Below are 20,357 nucleotides of genomic sequence, written 5' to 3'. Positions count from 1 at the left end.
GTAATCAATGTCTGTTAGAAATAGAACCTTGTATATCTGTATTACCAGATACAGGGCCTCACTAAATATCTAGCATAGTTTGTTAAAGATGATTTAATTAGCGAGTTTTTTGTTTTTTTTTTAAGATTTTATTATTCATGAGAGACACAGAGAGAGAGAGAGAGGCAGAGACACAGACAGAGGGAGAAGCAGACTCCATGCAAGGAGCCTGATGTGGGACTCGATCCCCGGTCCCCAGGATCACACCCCGGGCCAAAGGCTGCGCTAAACCGCTGAGCCACCTGGGCAGCCCAGCCAATTTTTTTCTAGTTAATAATATTTTCCTCTTGATTACAAAAAATAAAAGTGTAAAAATTAATACATCAAGGTTAATACTATACCATAAGGTTAGAGGTTTCAGAGTATTTCTGTTATGATATTTAAGTCTTCTTAAATGCTCTCCCTAGTAGTGGGGACCGTGTTTTCTGAATTTTTTTTTTTTTAAGATTTGGTTCATGTATACATATAGTCGGTTTTTTTGGTAGTTAGTAGTGGAGCTTTTATTTTTTTTTTTAAGATTTTATTTATTTTTTTCTGTGAGAGGCACAGTGAGGCAGAGACATAGGCAGAGGGAGAAGCAGGCTCCATGCAGGGAAGTCTGATGCAGGGTTTGATATTACAACCCTGAGATCATGACATGAAACGAAATCAAGAGTCAGGTGCTTAACTTACTGAGCCATCCAGGCACCCCCACGGATCTTTTAAACATACAATATACAGTTGTGTTTCGCGTTTCTGTCTTTGTTGATTTTCACTTTCAGTGGTTTGCTGAATATTCTGGAGGTAGCTAGTTCGTTCTTTTCTTTCTTTTCTTTTCTTTTCTTTTCTTTTCTTTTCTTTTCTTTTCTTTTCTTTCTTTCTTTCTTTCTTTCTTTCTTTCTTTCTTTCTTTCTTTCTTTCTTTCTTTCTTTCTTTCTTTCTTTCATTTTTGGTAGCTAGTTTTCAACAGATAACATGCTGTTTAATTTCTCTTTGGTATTTGGAAACGTGGAGTTATAAGCCTGTAGGAAGCACTGCCAGTCAGTTCACTGTATTGGTGATTTGTAATTAAGTTAAACATGTTTTTGCAAAATAATCCTATTCATTATTTTCTTTACTGGGAAAATTGTGAATCACTCAGAGCTACCTCATTAGATTGTGAAGCTTCTTTATGCTGAGCACCAGGCAAAGCATATTCATTTCTACCTTTTTCCTTTCTTTTGCAGTGATCTTAATCATAGCACGCAATATGTACAGGGGTTAGCACTTTGTACCCTCGGCTGCATGGGCTCTTCAGAGATGTGCAGAGATCTTGCAGGAGAGGTAGAGAAACTCCTGAAAACCTCCAATTCTTACTTAAGAAAAAAGGTAATGAAACCAAATGTCTGCATTTGGATTAGGGAATAATATGGAGATGAGGCAAATTTTCTTTGTTTGTTTTTTTTTTTTTTTTTTTTTTGAGGCAAAATTATTTTTGAGAGGTCTGGTGATATAACCTATCTTTCTCTGCAGTAAATATATTCTAAATAATTATATATGAATCAAGTGTTTACAAATCAAAATCTATTTTTATACTAATTTTGGAGGTGGGTTTTTTTAATTGGTGATTAACTTCAGTTGATAATTGTGAACACTTTAATTCTTCTCTTCATTCCTCTTTTTTTTTTCCAAGGAAATGATTTATAAACAAGCAAATGTTACTGAATTTCCTAGATACTTGATTACTTCCTAATTTATCAGATTCTAAATAGTATTAAAGTGATAACAGAATTTTAAGAATTTACTTTTTTTCTAATTAGTGCCTATGTCTCTGTATTAGTGCCTTTGAATCTCTGGAAGTGCAGTTCCATTGGGACCTAGATAATTATTAGAGAATGATCTAGAATACACTTTCTAAATTGATGTATTTAAATGGAATAGTAATAGAATACAATGATCTTGCTCTCTTATGCTTTTATATGTCGATAGAAACATTTTTTTGTTTTTGAAAGTTGTTCTTGAACCCTGTAATCTCCGTAAACAAGAGGTGTAAAATATAGAACTCTGAAGAAGTGAACACTTACTATTGCCTGGCTGATACTCACTGTGCCTCCACATTAATGGTGTGAGATGAGATGTTGCAAGGGCCATGCTGTTTTCCAGGATCATGGACTGTTAATGATGATTGTAAACCACAGCTAGTGCTTTCTCTTAAAGAATCAGTGGGCTGCTCTTGTTCAGAAAGTACATTATTTCATTAAATAAAACATTTTTGTGGATTGGAAAAAAAAATTTTCCCACAAATATAACTAGGGGAGAATTAGCTGAAATATTTTCTTGTTACTATATCTAAAGTTTTGTGGTATATAACTCCAGCAAATAGTAATTAAACTAATTTTTGGCCGGCATAATCAAAATCCGTCTTTGTACCTTTCTTTCCAGTGAACAAACCAAAACCATCCTTTTCTTTAGTAGAGACTATCTAATTATCAAATGATTTTCTTGATAGCAAAGAATGAATTGGGGAAGATATAGATATTATTAAAAGTAACAGCAGTAATATGTCATTCAATTGCATGGTGTTTTTATGAAACCTTTTGGTCATCTTAGAAGAATGAGTATCACAGATTAAGTCTATTTTTTACTGTGCGAAACTCCACATAAGTTATATTTAATTTGTTAGATAAATTCATATTAACCATAGTCTAGTCTAGGAACTTTTTGTCCACTTATTTAGTGGATTTATGAGCAAAGGGACAGGTGAGCTAAAAGTTCTCATTCATGAAATAGTATAAATTGGAAAGCCTTAACCAGTTAATATATAATAAATCTGATGTCTAACTTCATTCTTCTTTATTCTTTTAGTAGGTGAACTAGATGATAAGGTTTTTTGTTGGTGTTTTTTATAAGATTAGTTGCCCTGACTTAATTGAAATAAATCTTTTGTCCTTTTTATTTTTTTTATAGGCAGCACTATGTGCTGTTCATGTCATCAGGAAGGTTCCTGAACTTATGGAGATGTTTTTACCAGCAACAAAAAATTTATTGAATGAAAAGAACCATGGTAATGTGATTTGGATGCACTTGTGAAGTATTAAGGGAAAAGAGGCTCAGGCAGTGTTGGCCTTCTATTTCAGTGCAGTGGACTTGCCTTTTTACTGTGCTTAGGCTTTTCCAGGAAGGGCTGATGGGTCAAATCTTTGTTTTCTCATATCCTATTTTTATAATTAGAGATTGATTCCTTCATAGTAAACTCAGTTTTCATTTTCGGTCCTCTTTTACTATATTAAAAATACTGTGTTAAGTTGCTAATATTCATTGTAACTAATAAGTGATCCCAGCCTTGATTTCCATATGTAAAACACTTTGATTTCCTGGCTGTTTTATAATAGAAGAAAACGTTATTTTTTAATTGCATTGTAGGAGTATAAGATTGATGAAAATCCTTTGGGTTACTTGTAATAGGAATTGATAATGGGCACTCAGATATTTATATAAAATGAGAGAAATTAAATGGAACATGGCTGTCCTTTCCCAAACATTTTATTATTATTATTTTTTAAAGATTTTCTTTATTTATTAGAGAGCAGGAGAGAGAGTATGAGTCAGGGGGAGGGGCAGAGTGAGAGGGAAAAGCATACTCCTTGCTGAGCAGGGAGTCTGACAGGGGCTCTATCCCAGGACCCTGAGATCCTGTCCTGAGCCAAAGGTAGATATTTCACTGACTGAGCCACCCGACACCCCTCAAAACATTTTATTCTTATTTTGAAGTTAGTGAAACAAGTTAGTGAAAAGAAAATGCATGTGTCCTACTAAATGCTAAGAGAAAAAAATAGTAAGGTATATATAATTTGATTAATTCAGTCCTGTGCCTAGAAGGCTCAGAATAAACTTGTTGAACAAATAAATGGTTAGGGTACTTATTATTAGTGGAGACTATTGTGAGATCCTTTTTACTCACCCTGGAACAAGCATATTCACTTTGTAATCCATAATTACCTTGGAGTTTTGATTGATTTTATCTGGAAATTTAAAATCTTATTAAGATTTTTGCTTTTTAAGTGATCAGATCTCAGCTAATAGCTTATTAAATATGGGCCAGATGATACCTAGCTTATAGGGACTGTGAGCATGTCTTTATGGATATTCTCTAATGGAGAGACACTTGTGTTGGTTTTCATTTTTTAGCAGTTATGCTCACATAATTGTTAAAAATATTCTGATTTGATTGACTTGACCAGTATTAAATCAGGCATCTATTAAATACTTCCTTTGTATTCGCCTCAATGCTTAGCTTCTTTGGGAATTAAAAAAAGTAGCAATTATCCTTTTGGAATTGACCTTCAGAACTCAAAGCCTTGTTCTATGAAGTTGAATAATATATAGCCTCATTTTTAGTTTTTGTTTGCTCTTTTATTTCAGGTGTCCTTCACACATCTGTAGTCCTCCTCACAGAAATGTGTGAACGAAGCCCAGACATGCTTGCACATTTCAGAAAGGTAGGTATCATTCTGTATGCCTTTCTTGATTGAAAAATGATTTTTCTGAAAAGTATATGATTTTCCTCACTTATGAATTTTCTTTTGAAAAGAAGTTACAGAGCTGAATAAAGGACTTGACCAGCCCTGCTGTGTGGTAGGGCTGGAAGCCAGGTTTAGGCATATAAGAACTGGCAGTAATACAGTTGTTTTCCCTTTCATAATAGAAGTCTTCTCTCAGTGTTGGCAGACCTACCAAGCTCTCCTGTCCTTTATCTGCTGTTTTTACGCTGAAGTCAGGAAATGTAACCTGAGGTCAAATTACAAACAGGAATTGTGTGTGTGGGTGTGTGTGTGTGTTTAAAGGCAGGTTTTTTTTTTTTTTTTTTTTTTAAAGGTGAAAACTGCAAAGTGAAATTTGTTTTTTGTTTTTTTGTGTTTTTTTTTTTTTGTTTTTTTTTTTTTTGTTTTTTTGTTTTTTTTTTTAAAGATTTTATTTATTTATTCATGATAGTTACACAGAGAGAGACAGAGAGGCAGAGACACAGGCAGAGGGAGAAGCAGGCTCCATGCAGGGAGCCCGATGTGGGACTTGATCCCAGGTCTCGAGGATCATGCTCTGGGCTGAAGGCGGCGCTAAACCGCTGAGCCACCCAGGCTTCCCGTGCAAAGTGAAATTTGACATTACTTTTATATAACACAAGGTCACTCTCTGTTCATTTTAGGCTGTTGACTAGTGATGGAAGTCTGGCTCTTCCAAGTTTCCTCTTCCCTTTTTTTACAGCATTATAAAATGGAAATTTTTGTTTTTTTCACTGGCTTTTGAAGACAGTAGTAAGGAGGCCTGGGAAAGACTGTACTTTGGGTAGTGACATGCATTTAATTCCTTTTATGCTGATCACTCAGTAAATGGGGATTACTTTGTATTTGAGATCTAATGAGGTTCTAAAAGCAGTTCTTTTTTGGCTTTTTTTCCCCCCTTAGATGTTCATGTCTTTATTAAATTATTGTAAAATAGTATGAGGCCTGTATCTGTCCCTAATGCTTGCTTTGTATGTTTTGTTCCTGTTGTCTGTTTGGAATCCTGCTGTATGTTAGAATGAAAAGGTAAGAATTAACCCTCTTTTAGATGGTGCATGCTGGCATTAGGTCCTTAGTAGCTTTTGTGCATCCATCCACAAATGTGGCTTTTAAAAATATACTAATGCTGAAGCTGTGCTTAATACTATGAGTTATTTGTTCAAGCATTTTTGGCTAACTCCCTAGTCCAGTTTTTTGTCTTGTCACTTCTCACTCCAAAGTCAGCCTTGGATTTCAGTTGCAGCCTTTCCTGAATTCTAAGCCTCCTTCTCTGCCTTTTCTTCATCTTCACTTGAGAAACTTTGAACAGTTTCCCAGTGTCTTTGGTGATGGCAATTCCAGATCAGTTTGGAGCCTTGGCACAAAACTCTGCTTCTTTTTGAAGTAGATATTTTAGAGCCATGTGTGGGTAACCTCATACTTTATAAAAAGCTCTGTATGTACTTCTGATCCCTCAGTTCAGACTTAGAGCTTTTATTTCCCCCTTACCTACACTTAATCTGCCTGGAAATTTTGAAATACGAAAAGGATCTTGAGGTAGAGTGGGTGGGCATCAACTGATTTTCATGGCTGCAGCCTTTCCCTTTGTCCTCTTATTTTGTTTGTCTTGTCATCAGTTTTAGTAACTTGCATTTTTGTCTGAAAAATAAAGCTGGGTTCCAAGAATTTGTATGCTAAGCATTTAGACATTTGTGCTTTTTGTCCCAGGGCAACTTTATGTGGTGTGCTGGTCTTTTGTCAGTGAATAAAAAAACTTCCAAAATTTAATAGCCCAAGGAAAAAAGACTTCTCCAAGAAATCAGATTAAACAAATAATTAGGGATATGTGTAATACAAAAAAGTAGACCTTTGGGAAGTATGGAGAGTGAGCCACTATTTGTGAAGAGCTTTGTAACTAGGTGGTCCAGGCTTTATTACATTGTAAAGGAGTTTGCAAATTTATACTATTCTTACCTCTAATATAAATCTCCCCACAGTTGGCAGATTTCATGGGGATTCTGTTTAGAATTTATAGGTCACCACCGTAACTTAGATTTGTTTTAATCTTGGAGCTACTGAAGTTAGAATTTTGTTTCGATGGCTTATGGATCACTTACTTTGAAATGTTATGGACATACTTCTTTAAATTCATACAGGTTATGTTCTTTTACGTTTAAAAGTGGCCTCAATGTTGTGAGTGCATACCTTGGTCTTTGTTTCAATTGTGATCCCCTTTTAGAGTTGGGCAGTAAAGAGGAACAGAGCCAGAACACAGAAGAAGGAACTGAGTTACCACAAATTGATTGGGGCTGTCCTGATTGCCTCCAAAAGAGATGCTATTCTCTTCACTTTGGACACTTGTTTTCTTAATTTTAGGTGATTAGAGTTTTTATAAACATAGCTCAATTGAGTTTTTAGTTAGAGCCTGTACATTTCTATTGTGGCACATTTTGGAATAGAGTTTAATAAGCACTTGATTAACAGAATGAAATGAATGATAATATTTAAAGCATTTAAAAAAATTCAGCGTAGCCATAAAATTGCTTCTACCATGTGTTAAGATTGTAAGGGCAAAGTAAAAGGACAGGAGGGGAATTCTGACTGTAAGGAATGTATATCATTAACAAGATGAGACAAGAAAGCAGGCAACAGGGTGTGTATAATTCAGTGCTGAAATAAAATTTTACCAAAAATTGTATCTTATGTGTTAAGAGTAGGAAATTATTCATGGCCTTGGTATCTTCTTAAGGTGAAAAATAGAATGTTTCATGTGTCTTTTCCATTTGGTTAGTGTTGGAGGCTTTTGTATTCCCTGTTGTTTGTTGGAAAAGAATATAACTAGCCCTATCTTAAGAGAAGTTTATTTTTAGACTGTAATTTTAATAAGATCATCAGTATTTTTGGTAATGTTTTATATTCAGATGTTTGGATAAAAACTGAACATGTTTGTGTTACCTAGGTATGTCAAATTCTGTAGAAGTAGAAATGCAGTATGCCCTGTGGGCATCTGTTTGACTTGGTTCCCATAGGCTTTCTGACCTCCTGTTATTTGTAGTTTCTTTGTATATATAACTCTGGAGTAAAAAAGTCATTTGTTTTTCCTTGAGATAAAATACATATTCCTTCTTGAGTTCTTGGCCTAAATACTCCTAAGTTATATTTATCAAGCATCAGCAGTATACCAGCATATGGCATCAGTAGAATTTTTTGGATTCAAACCCTTGACCCTTTTTAAAAGCCTATTCATGAGAAATTCTTTGATGTTCACTGTTATTTGATGCATCTTTCTTTTCTGCAGCTTGTGCCCCAATTAGTTCGTATTCTAAAGAACCTCATCATGTCGGGATATTCACCAGAACATGATGTTTCTGGTATCAGTGACCCCTTTTTGCAGGTGAGGTTGAAAGAAAATTTTGGAGAAATGAATGTAATACCTTTGGAATAGACTGTTTCTTTCGTCTTAAGTTTGTGTCAGAAATTTGGTAGTTAACTGATTAATTACATTGATATAGTAAATAGTGACAGTTCTACATTAATAGAATAAAATAAGTAATATGTAATAAGTACTCCATAGAGACTTGACTTATCAATATGATATGTCTACAGGTGGTAGTATACTTTAGCTGTGGAGTGATAAAATATGGGTTGTCTAATTACTTCATTCAGACATAGAAGTATATATTATTTCTCTAAAGATAATATTTAAAATTCTTCTGTTTGAATTATGACCATTTCTAGTGAGATCTAAGACTTCATTTAAGTTATTTGAGTTTCATACCAAGTCAGTTCCTTTGTGCCAGCCATAATTAGTAAACACTAATCATATTTTGCATACTAGGTACGAATTTTGCGGTTATTAAGAATTTTAGGACGAAATGATGATGACTCAAGTGAAGCTATGAATGATATATTAGCACAGGTGAGTAGATTCAATCTGTATTATATTATTATTTTTTAAAGATTTTATTTATTCATTTATGAGAGACTCAGAGAGAGAGTCAGAGACATAGACAGAAGGAGAAGCAGGCTCCTCACAGGGGGCCTGACGTGGGACTCAATCCCTAGACCCAGGATCGTGGCCTGAGCTGAAGGCAGATGCTCAACTGCTGAGCCACCCAGGCATCCCTCAATCTGCATTATTTTAAATCTTCATTTTAGTGGAGCGGGAAGTAGAGCGATGGTGGTTAGATGGAACAATACTTGTCTTTCTTGATTGGTGGCTGTAATCAGTCACAAAATGGCTCTTGTTACTTCTGGATATTTTTCAGAAGTGTTTTTTTTTTTTTTATCACTTATATACTGCCTTCTTGTGACTTTGCAGGTTGCCACAAATACGGAGACTAGTAAAAATGTAGGAAATGCTATTCTTTATGAAACGGTTTTGACTATCATGGATATTAAGTCAGAGAGTGGACTGCGAGTAAGTCTTTTAACTTTTTTCCTAAACATTTCAGTTAAAATAAATAACTTAGACATGAGTACTTTAGAAATGAATTGCATTTGGAAATTATCTTTTAAGAAAGTGATGCAGAATGTATAATGCTGTGTTTTGGTATTTGAAGTAACATTTCTTCCATTGACGGTTTTTAATACTGATTATAATAAAGTTTGGAAGCTCTTACATATAGTTAGATATATACAAACTGTTGGGTGAAGGGAATATTTCAAAGAAGCTTTTACTAGAGCCATGATTTGAATTATATTCTTCACTTCAAACAAGACATCATATTTGAGCTAATTTGTTTTTCATAAGTATTTGTGTTTTTTTTAAAGAAATGAACACTTAAACAGTAACAAAGGTATGTAGGGAGGGAAATGTTTGCTGGTTGCTTTCATGTTCTAGTGGGGAGTACAGTTATCCTTTTCTCATGTATTTTTTTCAGAAATTTAAAAATGTGTCTGTATATGTATATTTCTTCTCTTCCTCACTTTTAAAAACCTTTGTTTTGGTAATTTAGAGTTCTAGAAAAGTTGCAAAAATAGTTCCGAGTTCCCATATATCTTTCACTCAGTTTTATGAGTGTTAACATTGTGCATAACTAGAGATAATTATAAAAACTAAGAAGTTAATATTGGTACCATACTAAATTACAGAATTTAATCAGATTTCAACAATTTTCCTACTTCTGCCCTTTTTCTGTTTGAGGAGCCAGTCCTTGATCCCACGGTGCATTTAATTGTCATGTCTTCTTAGCATCCTCCAACATGCAGCAGTTCCTCTGTCTTTCCTTGCCTTTCATGACTTTGACACTTTTGAAGAGTACTGATCAGTTACTTTGTAGAATGTCCTCAATTTGGCTCTCTCTGATTTTCTCATAATTAGATTGAGGTTATGCTTTTTTTGGCAAGACCACCACAGAAGTGATGTGCCCTTCTCAGTATCATATCAGGAGGTACATGCTATCTATCTTTCTCATTACTGGTGATATTAACCTTGATCATTTGGTTAAGGTGGTGTCTCTTGTGTCTCTCCACTGTAGAGTTATTATTTTCTCCTTTGTAGTTAAAAATACTTTGAGGGAGACACTTTGGACTATGCAAATACCCTGGTCTTAGACTTTTTGCTCACCAATTTTAGTATCCATCAGAGAATCTTGTCTGCTGTAGTTATTAGGGTGGTGTTCCAATGATACTTTTCTATTCGCCTTATTTATTCCTCATTAAATAATTGGAATTTTTCTGTAAGGAGAATTCTCCCTCATGAATTTATTTGTTCTTTCAATCACTTAATCATTTAATGGAAGAAAGAATTGCTAGTCATAGCCTTGTAAGAAACAGATTTACTAAATACAGTCCATTATTTGTATACAGTTCTTTTTGTCTTTAACATTCCAGTATCCAAATAACTTAACCAAAATTACTTAGGTTAGCTTTCTTCCTCTCCTTCCCTTTCAAGCAAAGTGATAATGTATCATATATATTGTCCTGCACCTTATTCTTTTCCCTAACATTATCTTGGAGCTAGTCCATATTCATGTTATAGAGACCATTCCCATTAAAATAAAATGATGGTGGAATATACATAATATAAAAATTAGCATTTTTAAGTCTGTAGTTCAGAGACATTAGGTATATTCACATTGTTTTGCAACCACTACCACCACCACTGTTTATTTTCTCAACTTCTTTGTCTTCCCAAGTTGAAACTATGTATCCATTAAACAATAACTTTCCATTATTCCCTACCTTCAACACCTGTCTACCATCATTTTACCTTCTGTCTCTGTGAATTTGACTATTCTAGATACCTCATGTAAGTGGAATCATACAGTATTGTCCTTTTGTAGCTGACTTTTCACTTAATCATGATGTCTTCAAGGTTCATCCATGTTGTAGCATGTGTCAGAATCCTAATGGCTGCATGATATTCCATTGTGTGGATGTACCATGGTATACTTAGCAAATTTGCTATAAATGGACACTTAAGATGTCCCCAATCATTTGTGATTACAGATAATGTTGCAGTAGATTCTTGTGCATATGTACAAGTGTGTTTGTCAGATAATTTCTAGAAGTGGAATTGTTGAAGCAGAGGAGTTACTCAGATATGCATAATTATTGCCAGATTTTTCTCCAGTGAGGCTTTGCCAATATTATTCCTCCACTAACAAGAATTTAAAACATAATCTTCCAGCAATTACTGTTGAAATAGAATATGATTTTAAGAGTTTGCCTTCGGATTTTTTGTTTTGTTTTGTGCTAGCCATCTATAGAAATACCATCTATTTCACTTTTAAATAGTTTGCGCGATCAGAGGCCAGGAGGTGTGATCCTTAAACAATATAAATGTTTAGTTTTCTTAGATTTTTAACCTATGCTATTTCTCTTTAGGTCCTAGCCATAAATATCCTGGGTCGTTTCTTATTGAACAACGACAAGAATATTAGGTAAGTCAATTGGAAAATATCGTGTATCTTGGTATTACATGGTATTTTCAAGAGTGACTTTGCTCAAGATTGCACATGTATTGAGTGACATATCTAGAACTTCAACTCAGGATTTTAATTTTTGGTCTTAAAACTACTATTTTGTAAAGAATTTGAGGATATGCCTTATGACTTAACTCTTACTTTTGTTTACATTGTCAATTTTGGAGTCAGCAAACTTTCTGTGAAAGACCAGATGGTTAATATTTTAGGCTCTGTGGGCCTTAGGGTTTCTGTGGCAACTATTCAAAACTCTGGATCTTGGTATGAAAGCAGTCATAGACTATGTAAGTGATGAATGGCTGTGTTCCAATAAAACTCATTTATAGAACCATACAGCAGAGGGGCTAGAGTCTTGTAGGTAGAGGCTGTGGCTTGCAAATTAAGAAAAATATAACATTTTGTGTCACAGACTTGGAATGTGTTTGTGAACTCCAGCTAATTTTTTTAAGTAGGTGAATTTATCAGTATTTTATTTTGTTACTTTGTGTAGTATACCCTGCTTGCCCTTTTTCCTGTTTTAATCAGGAGAAAATGTTGTTTCTTATCATGTTGAGCATTTGAAAATGTGTAAATAATCATTGTGATACCCTGAATTATCTCCCCCTTCCAAAAGAATTTTTAAATACTTGAATCTTAAATTCAGATTTAATAGGGGGAGTTTGGTGCTAGTATCAAAAGCAAAGAAAATATAAATGGTAACATTGAAATCAATTCCTCTTGCATTTTGGGGCTGTGGAAAGGCATACTATGTGCTTTTCTTGTACTACTTGGAAGAATTTGAAAGAATGGAATCATGTACTTTTAGAATTTAAATGGACTTGACCATGAATGCAAATCTAAATCCTCCTGGTTACCACTACTTTATATTATAATGTCTTTTATGCCTTTAAGATGTTACCATTATACTCTCTAATTCTGTCTTGTCTTTTAAATGCTTAAAACATATTTAAATCATCTTTGTCATTATTTAAGTAGAGAAGAACTATCCTGAATTTTACATTTTAATTCTGTCTTCTGCAACTTTGTTTCATCCAGATACGTAGCTTTGACATCTTTGTTGAAGACTGTGCAGACAGATCATAATGCAGTACAGAGGCACAGAAGCACAATTGTGGACTGTTTAAAGGATTTGGATGTCTCAATAAAACGGTAACAGATTATTGATAGTTCTTCCCCCCCCCCCCCCACCTGATAATTTCATAATAGTTTTAAGAATGAAGATGTTGACATTTGTTTATTTAGTCATTATTTTCACAGATGAACTCTGCTGAGTAAATTCTTTTTAAGAAAGGATTGGCAAGGAGGAGGTTAGGTCAGTGAAGGAGGCCGATCAGGGATACTGAAGTGCACGCTAAAGTCCGCCTTGATTCTTTATGATAAACAGGTACAGATAAGCTGGCAGTAGTCTGCCTAACAGAGGTGCTGTGCTCTGTGTGCTGGAGGATGAAAATACGGAGTGATCCATCGGCTAAGTGTTTTATCACAATGCTGAAACTCAGTTGCTGACAGCACACATTTTCTCACAGTACTCACACCCCACGATACTAGAAGTAGCCATGTTTTTTAGGACAGTGTGTTAGGAATGACTGTTAGGCAGCAGGTGGCAATTTGAAAATGCATAAATTCTTTTCCTGGATGGATTAACTCTATTGATTCTATTGGAAGAACTGGAGATGTTTGTAAAACCTAGTTAGAGTTGGCTTCAGTGAACTTTTGGTTCTGTGTTCAAATTCAGAATAAATTAGATTTGGAATGATCTCTGAACTCATTCATTTAACAAATATCTATTGATATTGAGTTCCTTTTATTTTTATTTTTTCTTTTATTTTTATTTATTTTTTATTTTTTTTAAAGATTTTATTCATTCATGAGAGACACACACAGAGAGAGAGAGAGAGAGAGAGAGCCACAGACAGAGGGAGAGGCAGGCTCCATGCAGGGAGCCCGGCGTGGGACTCAATCCTGGGTCCCCAGGATCAGGCCCTGGGCTGAAGGCAGTGCTAAACCGCTGAGCCACCGGGGCTGCCCTCCTTTTATTTTTAGAAAGCAGATGCTAAGTGTGTGAGCAATTTAAAGATAGACCTAAACTAAAAAAAAAAAAAAAAAGGTAGACCTAAACTCAGCAACATTAACTCACCTAGTACTTTGCATAGGATTTATTTTAATTGAAAAAAAAATTTTTTTTTAAAGATTTTATTTTTAAGTGATCTCTATACCCAATGTGGGCCTTGAACCTACAACCCTATAGTCTTGCATGCTCCACCAACTGAGCCAGCCAGGTGCCCAGGATTTTTTGGGCTAGGGAGTGCTTTGCTCAGGATTTATAAGCCTGTCAGTTGATTCTCAGAGCAAGCCAATGAGACGGATCAGACAATTACTTCTACCCCCACTTAACAGATTAGTTAAAATACAGTCCCAAAGGAATCAAATGATTCCTCTAAACCTGCCCCCCTGTATGGGGCAGACCTGGGAATAGAAATTAGACCTTCTGACTCCTGTGTTGTTTTTCTATTACTCGTGACGGGGCTTTGCTTTTCAAAAGTAAAACCTGTGTCTTCTTGACAGTCTATTTAAGGAGCTCTGACTCTGTAAATAAAATCTTAAAAAAAAAAAAAAGAAAAGAAAAGAAAAAGAAAAAGGCAGCCAGGTGGCTCGGCGGTTTAGCGCCACCTTCGGTCCAGGATGTGGTCCTGGAGACCTTGGATTGAGTCCCATGTCGGGCTCCCTGCATGGAGCCTGCTTCTCCCTCTGCCTGTGTCTCTACCCCTGCCCCCACCCTCTCTCTTTGTCTCTCTCTCTCTCTCTGTGTCTCTCATGAGTGAATAAATAAAATCTTTAAAAAAAAAAAAAAAAAAAAGGATCTCTGACTCTGGATCCCAAGTGCTTCATTTCAAATCTTGGTTCTGACCATTTATTCATTCATTCATTCATTCATTCATTCATTCGAGACCCAGAGAGAGGCAAGAGACATAGGCAGAAGGAGAAGCAGTCTCCTCACAGGGAGCCTGATGTGGGACTCCATCCCCAAACTAGGATCATGCCCTGAGCCAAACCCAGAAGCTCAACCACTCAGCCACCCAGGCATCCCAGGCTCTGTCCTTATTAAACTTGGTTTGGTTGCTTACCCTTTCTCTGCCTCACATATGTAAAATGCAAATAGAAGAGCACCCATTTGTAAAGGTTATGCAGGATTATGTAGATTATTATATATAAAGTACTTATTCATTATGTGAGAATTAGCTACTATTATATTCCTGTTAAGATTGAATGTTATTTATAGATGAGCTTAGAAAGTATTTCCTACTTATTAAATTGGTATATATTTTTTAAAGATTTTATTTATTTATTCATGAGAAACAGAGGTGGGGGGGGCAGAGACGTAGGCAGAGGGAGAAGCTGGCTACATGCCGGGAAGCCTGATGTGGGAGTTGATCCCAGGACCGCGGGATCATGCCCTGAGCCAAAGGCAGATGCTCAACTGCTGAGCCATCCAGGTGTTCCCCCCCACCGCCCTTTTTTTTGAAGATTTTATTTATTTATTCATGAGAGAAAGAGAGGCAGAGATGTAGGCAGAGGGAGAAGCAGGCTCCATGCAGGGAGCCTGATGTGGGACTTGATCCCAGGACCCCAGAATTACGCCCTGAGCCAAAGGCACTGAGCCACCCAGGCATCCCTGAATTGGTATTTTGAAAGTCAGTTTATATACCATGTTTGAAATTATTAACCAAATATAAAAAGATGCATGCTGTAATCTTCTTTTATATGTTAAACATTTCTGTTTTGCCTTGGTAGCCAAGTTTGATAGGCAGTTACAGAAACTCTTATTTGCCCACATAGCACATGCCCTTCTTCCCTTTGCCATGGCCCTCATTTTCACTTTCATTGTCACTCCCACAGCTTTATTGAGATAAAATTAACATAAACATTGTGTTTGAGGGATCCCTGGGTGGCGCAGCGGTTTAGCGCCTGCCTTTGGCCCAGGGCGCGATCCTGGAGACCCAGGATCGAATCCCACGTCGGGCTCCTGGTGCATGGAGCCTGCTTCTCCCTCTGCCTGTGTCTCTGCCTCTCTCTCTCTCTCTGTGTGACTATCATAAATAAATAAAAATTAAAAAAAAAAACACATTGTGTTTGAGATGTACATTGCATTGATTTGATATATATTGTAAAATAGTTACTACCATAGCATTAGTTAACACTTGTGTAATACCACATAGTTCTTTCTTTTTTGTGGTGAGAATATTTAAGATCTACTCTCTTTGCAACTTTCAAGTATATAATACATTAGTATTATTATTATTGATTTTTGCCATCATGCTGTACATTAGATCCCCAGAACTTACTCATTTTGTAGCTGAAGTTTATACTTTTTGACTAACATCTCCTCTTTCTCCTCACCCTGAGACTTTGGTAATTAGCCACCATTCTAGTCTGTTTCTGTGCTTTTGGCTTTTTTAGCTTCTAGCTGTAAGTGACATCATACAGTATTTGTTTTTCTCTGACTTATTTTGCTTGCCGTAATGTCCTCAAGGCGTCTTTTTATTCCAATTTTCTATATCTTGATGTAGACTATAATTTTAAACAGAAGTGGGTGTAATAAAAGAATATGGTGGCTTTATCACATTTTTAAGGAATAATGCAAAGAGGTATTATCATTGGGTAATTTTGTTGCTTCTCTTTTTGAGCCTTTTAACTATTCTGAATTTCCACTTCATAGTATAGACTGTTGAACCTAAATTATGTTTTTGGTCATGAGTTAGGTATCTTTTAGAGCTTTTTGAAGAAAAGTGTTGAATGAAAATTCAAAATGTTAAAACTAACTTTGATAACTTTGGTTATCTTGTGTATGAGATTGGAATCACAAGATCGTGGAAGAACATCCAATACATCTGCCAGTACTTGATGTTCAGAAATAACACACCTGGGTCTTTGTTTCTTTCTTACTATAAATATCATAACTTTTTATTTTTTACTTTTTCCCTCTGCAAGGCGTGCAATGGAATTGAGTTTTGCCCTGGTAAATGGGAATAATATACGAGGCATGATGAAGGAATTACTTTATTTTCTGGATTCATGTGAGCCAGAATTTAAAGCAGACTGTGCATCTGGAATCTTTCTTGCTGCAGAAAAGTAAGATTTTTACTTTTATTCGTAAAAGATGCTTGGAACTTTTGGAAAGCACCTTTACAACATGGGGGAAAATGTTGTAAACCTATTTAAAATGTGTAATGTTTATTTCAGGCTCCCAGTTAGAAATTTGCTTCATTAGAAGGCCATTCTAGTCAGTATTTAAGTATACTTTGGTTTTAAGTAAAACCAAAAACCTCTACTTTTATAAAATCTTTTATATTCTTTAATTTCTCATCTATGAAGAGAGGATAGAAAAGTTTTTGTTTGTGTTTTTTTTGGTAGAGAATAGAAGAACTATACCATCATAGCACCTAAATTGTGTTTTTTTTGTAAAACTTTTAGGAAGAAGTACCTCAATTTTAGTAGAATGGTTATTTCTTTTTCCCTTCTGCCCTATGAATTTAAGGGACTGAGTTTCTAGTCCTAGTGTTGCCTGGGTTTGGGAACAGTCCTTTTTCTTCTTTCTTCTCTGCCCTCCTGCTTTATCGTTATGATTTGTTTTCTGAAAAAGTGGAGATGGAGTCCCATGTCTCAGCTCAGTAACTCCTCTTGCAGTTATAATGTGAAACTTCTGAGTTTCTGTACCATTTCATTACCCTTTGAAATGAGGTAGCTGCTAGATTTGAAGATAAAATGTGTCCAAAAATAATCACTTTACCAGTCAACCTAAAGAAGATATAGAACAGGATTTTTGAAAGTCACTGAGCATAGACTAGTTCCCAGATTTTAATTGTTTCATCTGGTGCAATTATTTTCCCAGGTATGCACCTTCCAAACGGTGGCATATAGACACGATTATGCGTGTTCTGACAACGGTAAGTAGTGTTTTTTTTAGTCCACATATACTATGCACTAGATGTACTGGTTAATGAGCCCTTGTTCTCATGAAACTTACACATTTTACTTCTAGTGAGGGAGTAGGAAATTCATGGGGAAATATGTAGTATCCTGTTAGGCAGGAAAAAAAATACTGTGAGAAACACTGAAGCGGCATGAAGGACTATAGCAATGGCGGGGAGAGTAAGAATATGGGGCATTGGGCCAAGTTTTTTAGGTGGAGAAGTCAGGGCATGTCGCTCAGAGAAGGAAACGCTTGAGGAGAGATTTCAGTGAAATGAGGAGCCATGCTAAGGTTTGGGGGAACAGCGAGTGTTACAAAGCCCTTAAGTAGCAACAAGTATGGCCTGCTTGGAGAGCTTTAAGAAAATGAATGAAGCCAGTAGCATGAGAGGCAGAGAACAGTAGGACTGAAGCAGGGACTAGATTATATAGGTCCTCAGAGGAGTTTGGAAATTGTTTTTTGTTTTTTTAAAAAAGCCATTGGAGGGTTTTGAATGAATAAATTTATTCTGGATTTAAAATTATGGTTTTATAAGATATTCTTTCTTTGGCAGTTGTCCAGAGTTTTAGAGCTTCCCTGTTTATCATTCAGTTAATAGGCATTACAGATTTAATCAAAATGAAAGAACAGTGGCATTTATTTTTTTATTTTTTATTTTTTATTTTTATTATTATTATTTTTTTTAATTTTTATTTATTTATGATAGTCACACAGAGAGAGAGAGAGAGAGAGGCAGAGACACAGGCAGAGGGAGAAGCAGGCTCCATGCACCGAGAGCCCGATGTGGGATTCGATCCCGGGTCTCCAGGATCGCGCCCTGGGCCAAAGGCAGGCGCCAAACCGCTGCGCCACCCAGGGATCCCGAACAGTGACATTTAAAGAAAACATAACTGCTATGTGTAATTGTTGCCACCAGGAATAGCTGCAATAAAGGGAAACTTTCACAGATTTATCACATTAAAAATTGAAACACACATAGCAAAAGGAAAAAAAACCTACAGAGTTAAAAGGCAAAGGCAACTAGGAGAAAAATATTGTAACATATGACAGCATGTTAATATCTTTAATCTATAAATAATTTACAATTAATAGGAAAAATCAAACATTGTAATGGAAAAATTGACATTTCAACAGACATTTCACAAAAGAAGAAATGGCTAATTAATTTTGAAAAATACCCTTATTAATAAAGAAATAGTAAAATTATAAGTGAGGTATCCTTTTTTACTTGTCATACTTTTTAATCTAATTCCTAGTGTTAATTAGGAAATGAAGAAATAGGCAGTACTCTCCACTTCATAGTGGGTATAAAATGTTGCCACCTTTCTAGAATTATACTCGGGTACGTGGGCCAAAATCAAGAGTCAGACACTTAACCGAGCCACCCATGCGCCCCTAGTTTGTACCTTTTTTTTTTTTTTTTTTGGTACCTTTTAACTCATCAATTCTCTTTAGGAATTTATCTTGGAAAAATTCAAGGACAACAAGTATACAAAAATGTATATACAAAGATGTTCATCCCAATCTTGTTTTTTAATGGGAGAAAACTGGGAAAAACTACAAGTCTGCAAATGGTCCTTGGTTAAGCAAGTTATAAAACATCTGTAGGAAGGAATGATATCGTTAAAATTGTGTGTGTATGTATGCTTGTTGCTGTGGAATTCTGTCTGTGACATGCTAGTTTTCTAGTTTATTTGAATTAATTTTGTAAAAATGTTAATAAATGCACTTAATGGGAAAACTATATTTTAACAAAAGGTATGAATCAGGATACAGTTTATTAGTTTCTGTAAGGCTCAAAAGAAGAGAACAATTAGAGCTCCTGAAGAAAAGTGTTGTCAAAATTTAAACCATTCTTTTTTTAATGCTCCTACTTTTCATTTTTCCAGTTGACTTAGGTAATCTTATTATGGTCTTGTGATTTTTCCTCTTTAACCTATTGATGTGCTGGATCAAAAATTAATTGATTTTTGAATGTTGAACTAACTAACCTTCCATACCTGGAATAAATCCCACATGGTTGTGCTGTACAGTTCTTTTTATACATTGTTGTATTTGATTTGCTGATATATTTTTTTAAGGATTTTTACATCCGTATTCATGAGAGATACTGGTCTATAATTTTCTTTGACCTAAGTGTTGTTTAGTTGTTTAATTTCCGAATATTTTGGGGTTTCTTAGCTATCTTTGTTCTTGATTTCTAATTAAGTCCTGTATGACTTTTATTCTTTTATTTATTTTTAAAAAGATTTTACTTATTTATTTGAGAGAGAAAGAGAATACAAGCTGGGGGAGGGAGGGGCAGAGGGAGAAGAGAATAAGAATACAAGCTGGGGGAGGGAGGAGCAGACTCCCTGCTGAGTGGGGAGCCCAATCTGCCGCTTAATCGACCTCGGGATCATGACCTCAGCCCAAGGCCGACACTTAGCTAACTAAGCCCATCAAGGTGCCCCTCAGCTTTTTTCTTTTAAATTTGAGATGTTTCTGGGATCCCTGGCTGGCTTAGTCAGTGAGCATGTGACTCTCTCGATCTCAGGGTCATGAGTTCATGCCCCATGTTGGACTTGGAACCTACTTTAATTAAATAAATTTGAGATGGTTTTTTTTTATGGCCCAGAATGTGGTCTGTCTTTAGTGAATGTTCCATTGGAGCTTGAGAATAAGGAGTTTTCTGCTATTGGATAAAGTGGTGTATAAATGTCATTTAGATCATATCGATGCTTTCTCTTATTTAAACACTACTTTTTCCCATTGGGGAAGAATATAAAACAAATTACTTTTTAGCTTCTCTCTGTTCCTTTTTGACCATTTTCCCAAACTTCTTCCTCTTTGTGTTTTTCTAGTAGGTGTGGGCATCCCAGTCACCTGAGGTTTTTTTCTTTTTCTTCTCTGTTCCCCCCCTCTCCCCATCTCCCCTTTTCC

General features: G+C 35.5%; 1 protein-coding gene and 1 non-coding gene across 3 annotated transcripts in view; both read left to right on the top strand.

The window, feature by feature from the left end:
- The window catches only part of AP1G1 (adaptor related protein complex 1 subunit gamma 1), a 79,278-nt gene that overhangs the window by 41,248 nt on the left and 17,673 nt on the right, over window positions 1-20,357 (top strand). Inside the window, exons 4-14 of one of the 2 annotated variants that reach the window (XM_038538429.1) lie at window positions 1,245-1,386; window positions 2,965-3,061; window positions 4,420-4,496; window positions 5,574-5,582; window positions 7,834-7,929; window positions 8,374-8,454; window positions 8,857-8,955; window positions 11,367-11,422; window positions 12,500-12,613; window positions 16,454-16,594; window positions 17,355-17,409. In XM_038538429.1, coding sequence (XP_038394357.1) covers window positions 1,245-1,386; window positions 2,965-3,061; window positions 4,420-4,496; window positions 5,574-5,582; window positions 7,834-7,929; window positions 8,374-8,454; window positions 8,857-8,955; window positions 11,367-11,422; window positions 12,500-12,613; window positions 16,454-16,594; window positions 17,355-17,409 — 967 coding nt within the window. The remainder of the gene's footprint in view (window positions 1-1,244; window positions 1,387-2,964; window positions 3,062-4,419; window positions 4,497-5,573; window positions 5,583-7,833; window positions 7,930-8,373; window positions 8,455-8,856; window positions 8,956-11,366; window positions 11,423-12,499; window positions 12,614-16,453; window positions 16,595-17,354; window positions 17,410-20,357) is intronic. The other variant, XM_038538430.1, reaches the window with a different exon arrangement.
- Window positions 12,895-12,979, top strand: LOC119872070. The gene has a single exon (XR_005360266.1). It is a non-coding gene; the product is annotated as a small nucleolar RNA SNORD71 (small nucleolar RNA).

This window comes from Canis lupus, chromosome 5, assembly GCF_011100685.1.
Source record: "Canis lupus familiaris isolate Mischka breed German Shepherd chromosome 5, alternate assembly UU_Cfam_GSD_1.0, whole genome shotgun sequence".
In the NCBI taxonomy this organism is placed as follows: Eukaryota; Metazoa; Chordata; class Mammalia; order Carnivora; family Canidae; genus Canis; species Canis lupus.
Note: the sequence above shows the minus strand (reverse complement) of the source record. Positions and strands in the feature narration are given on the sequence as shown.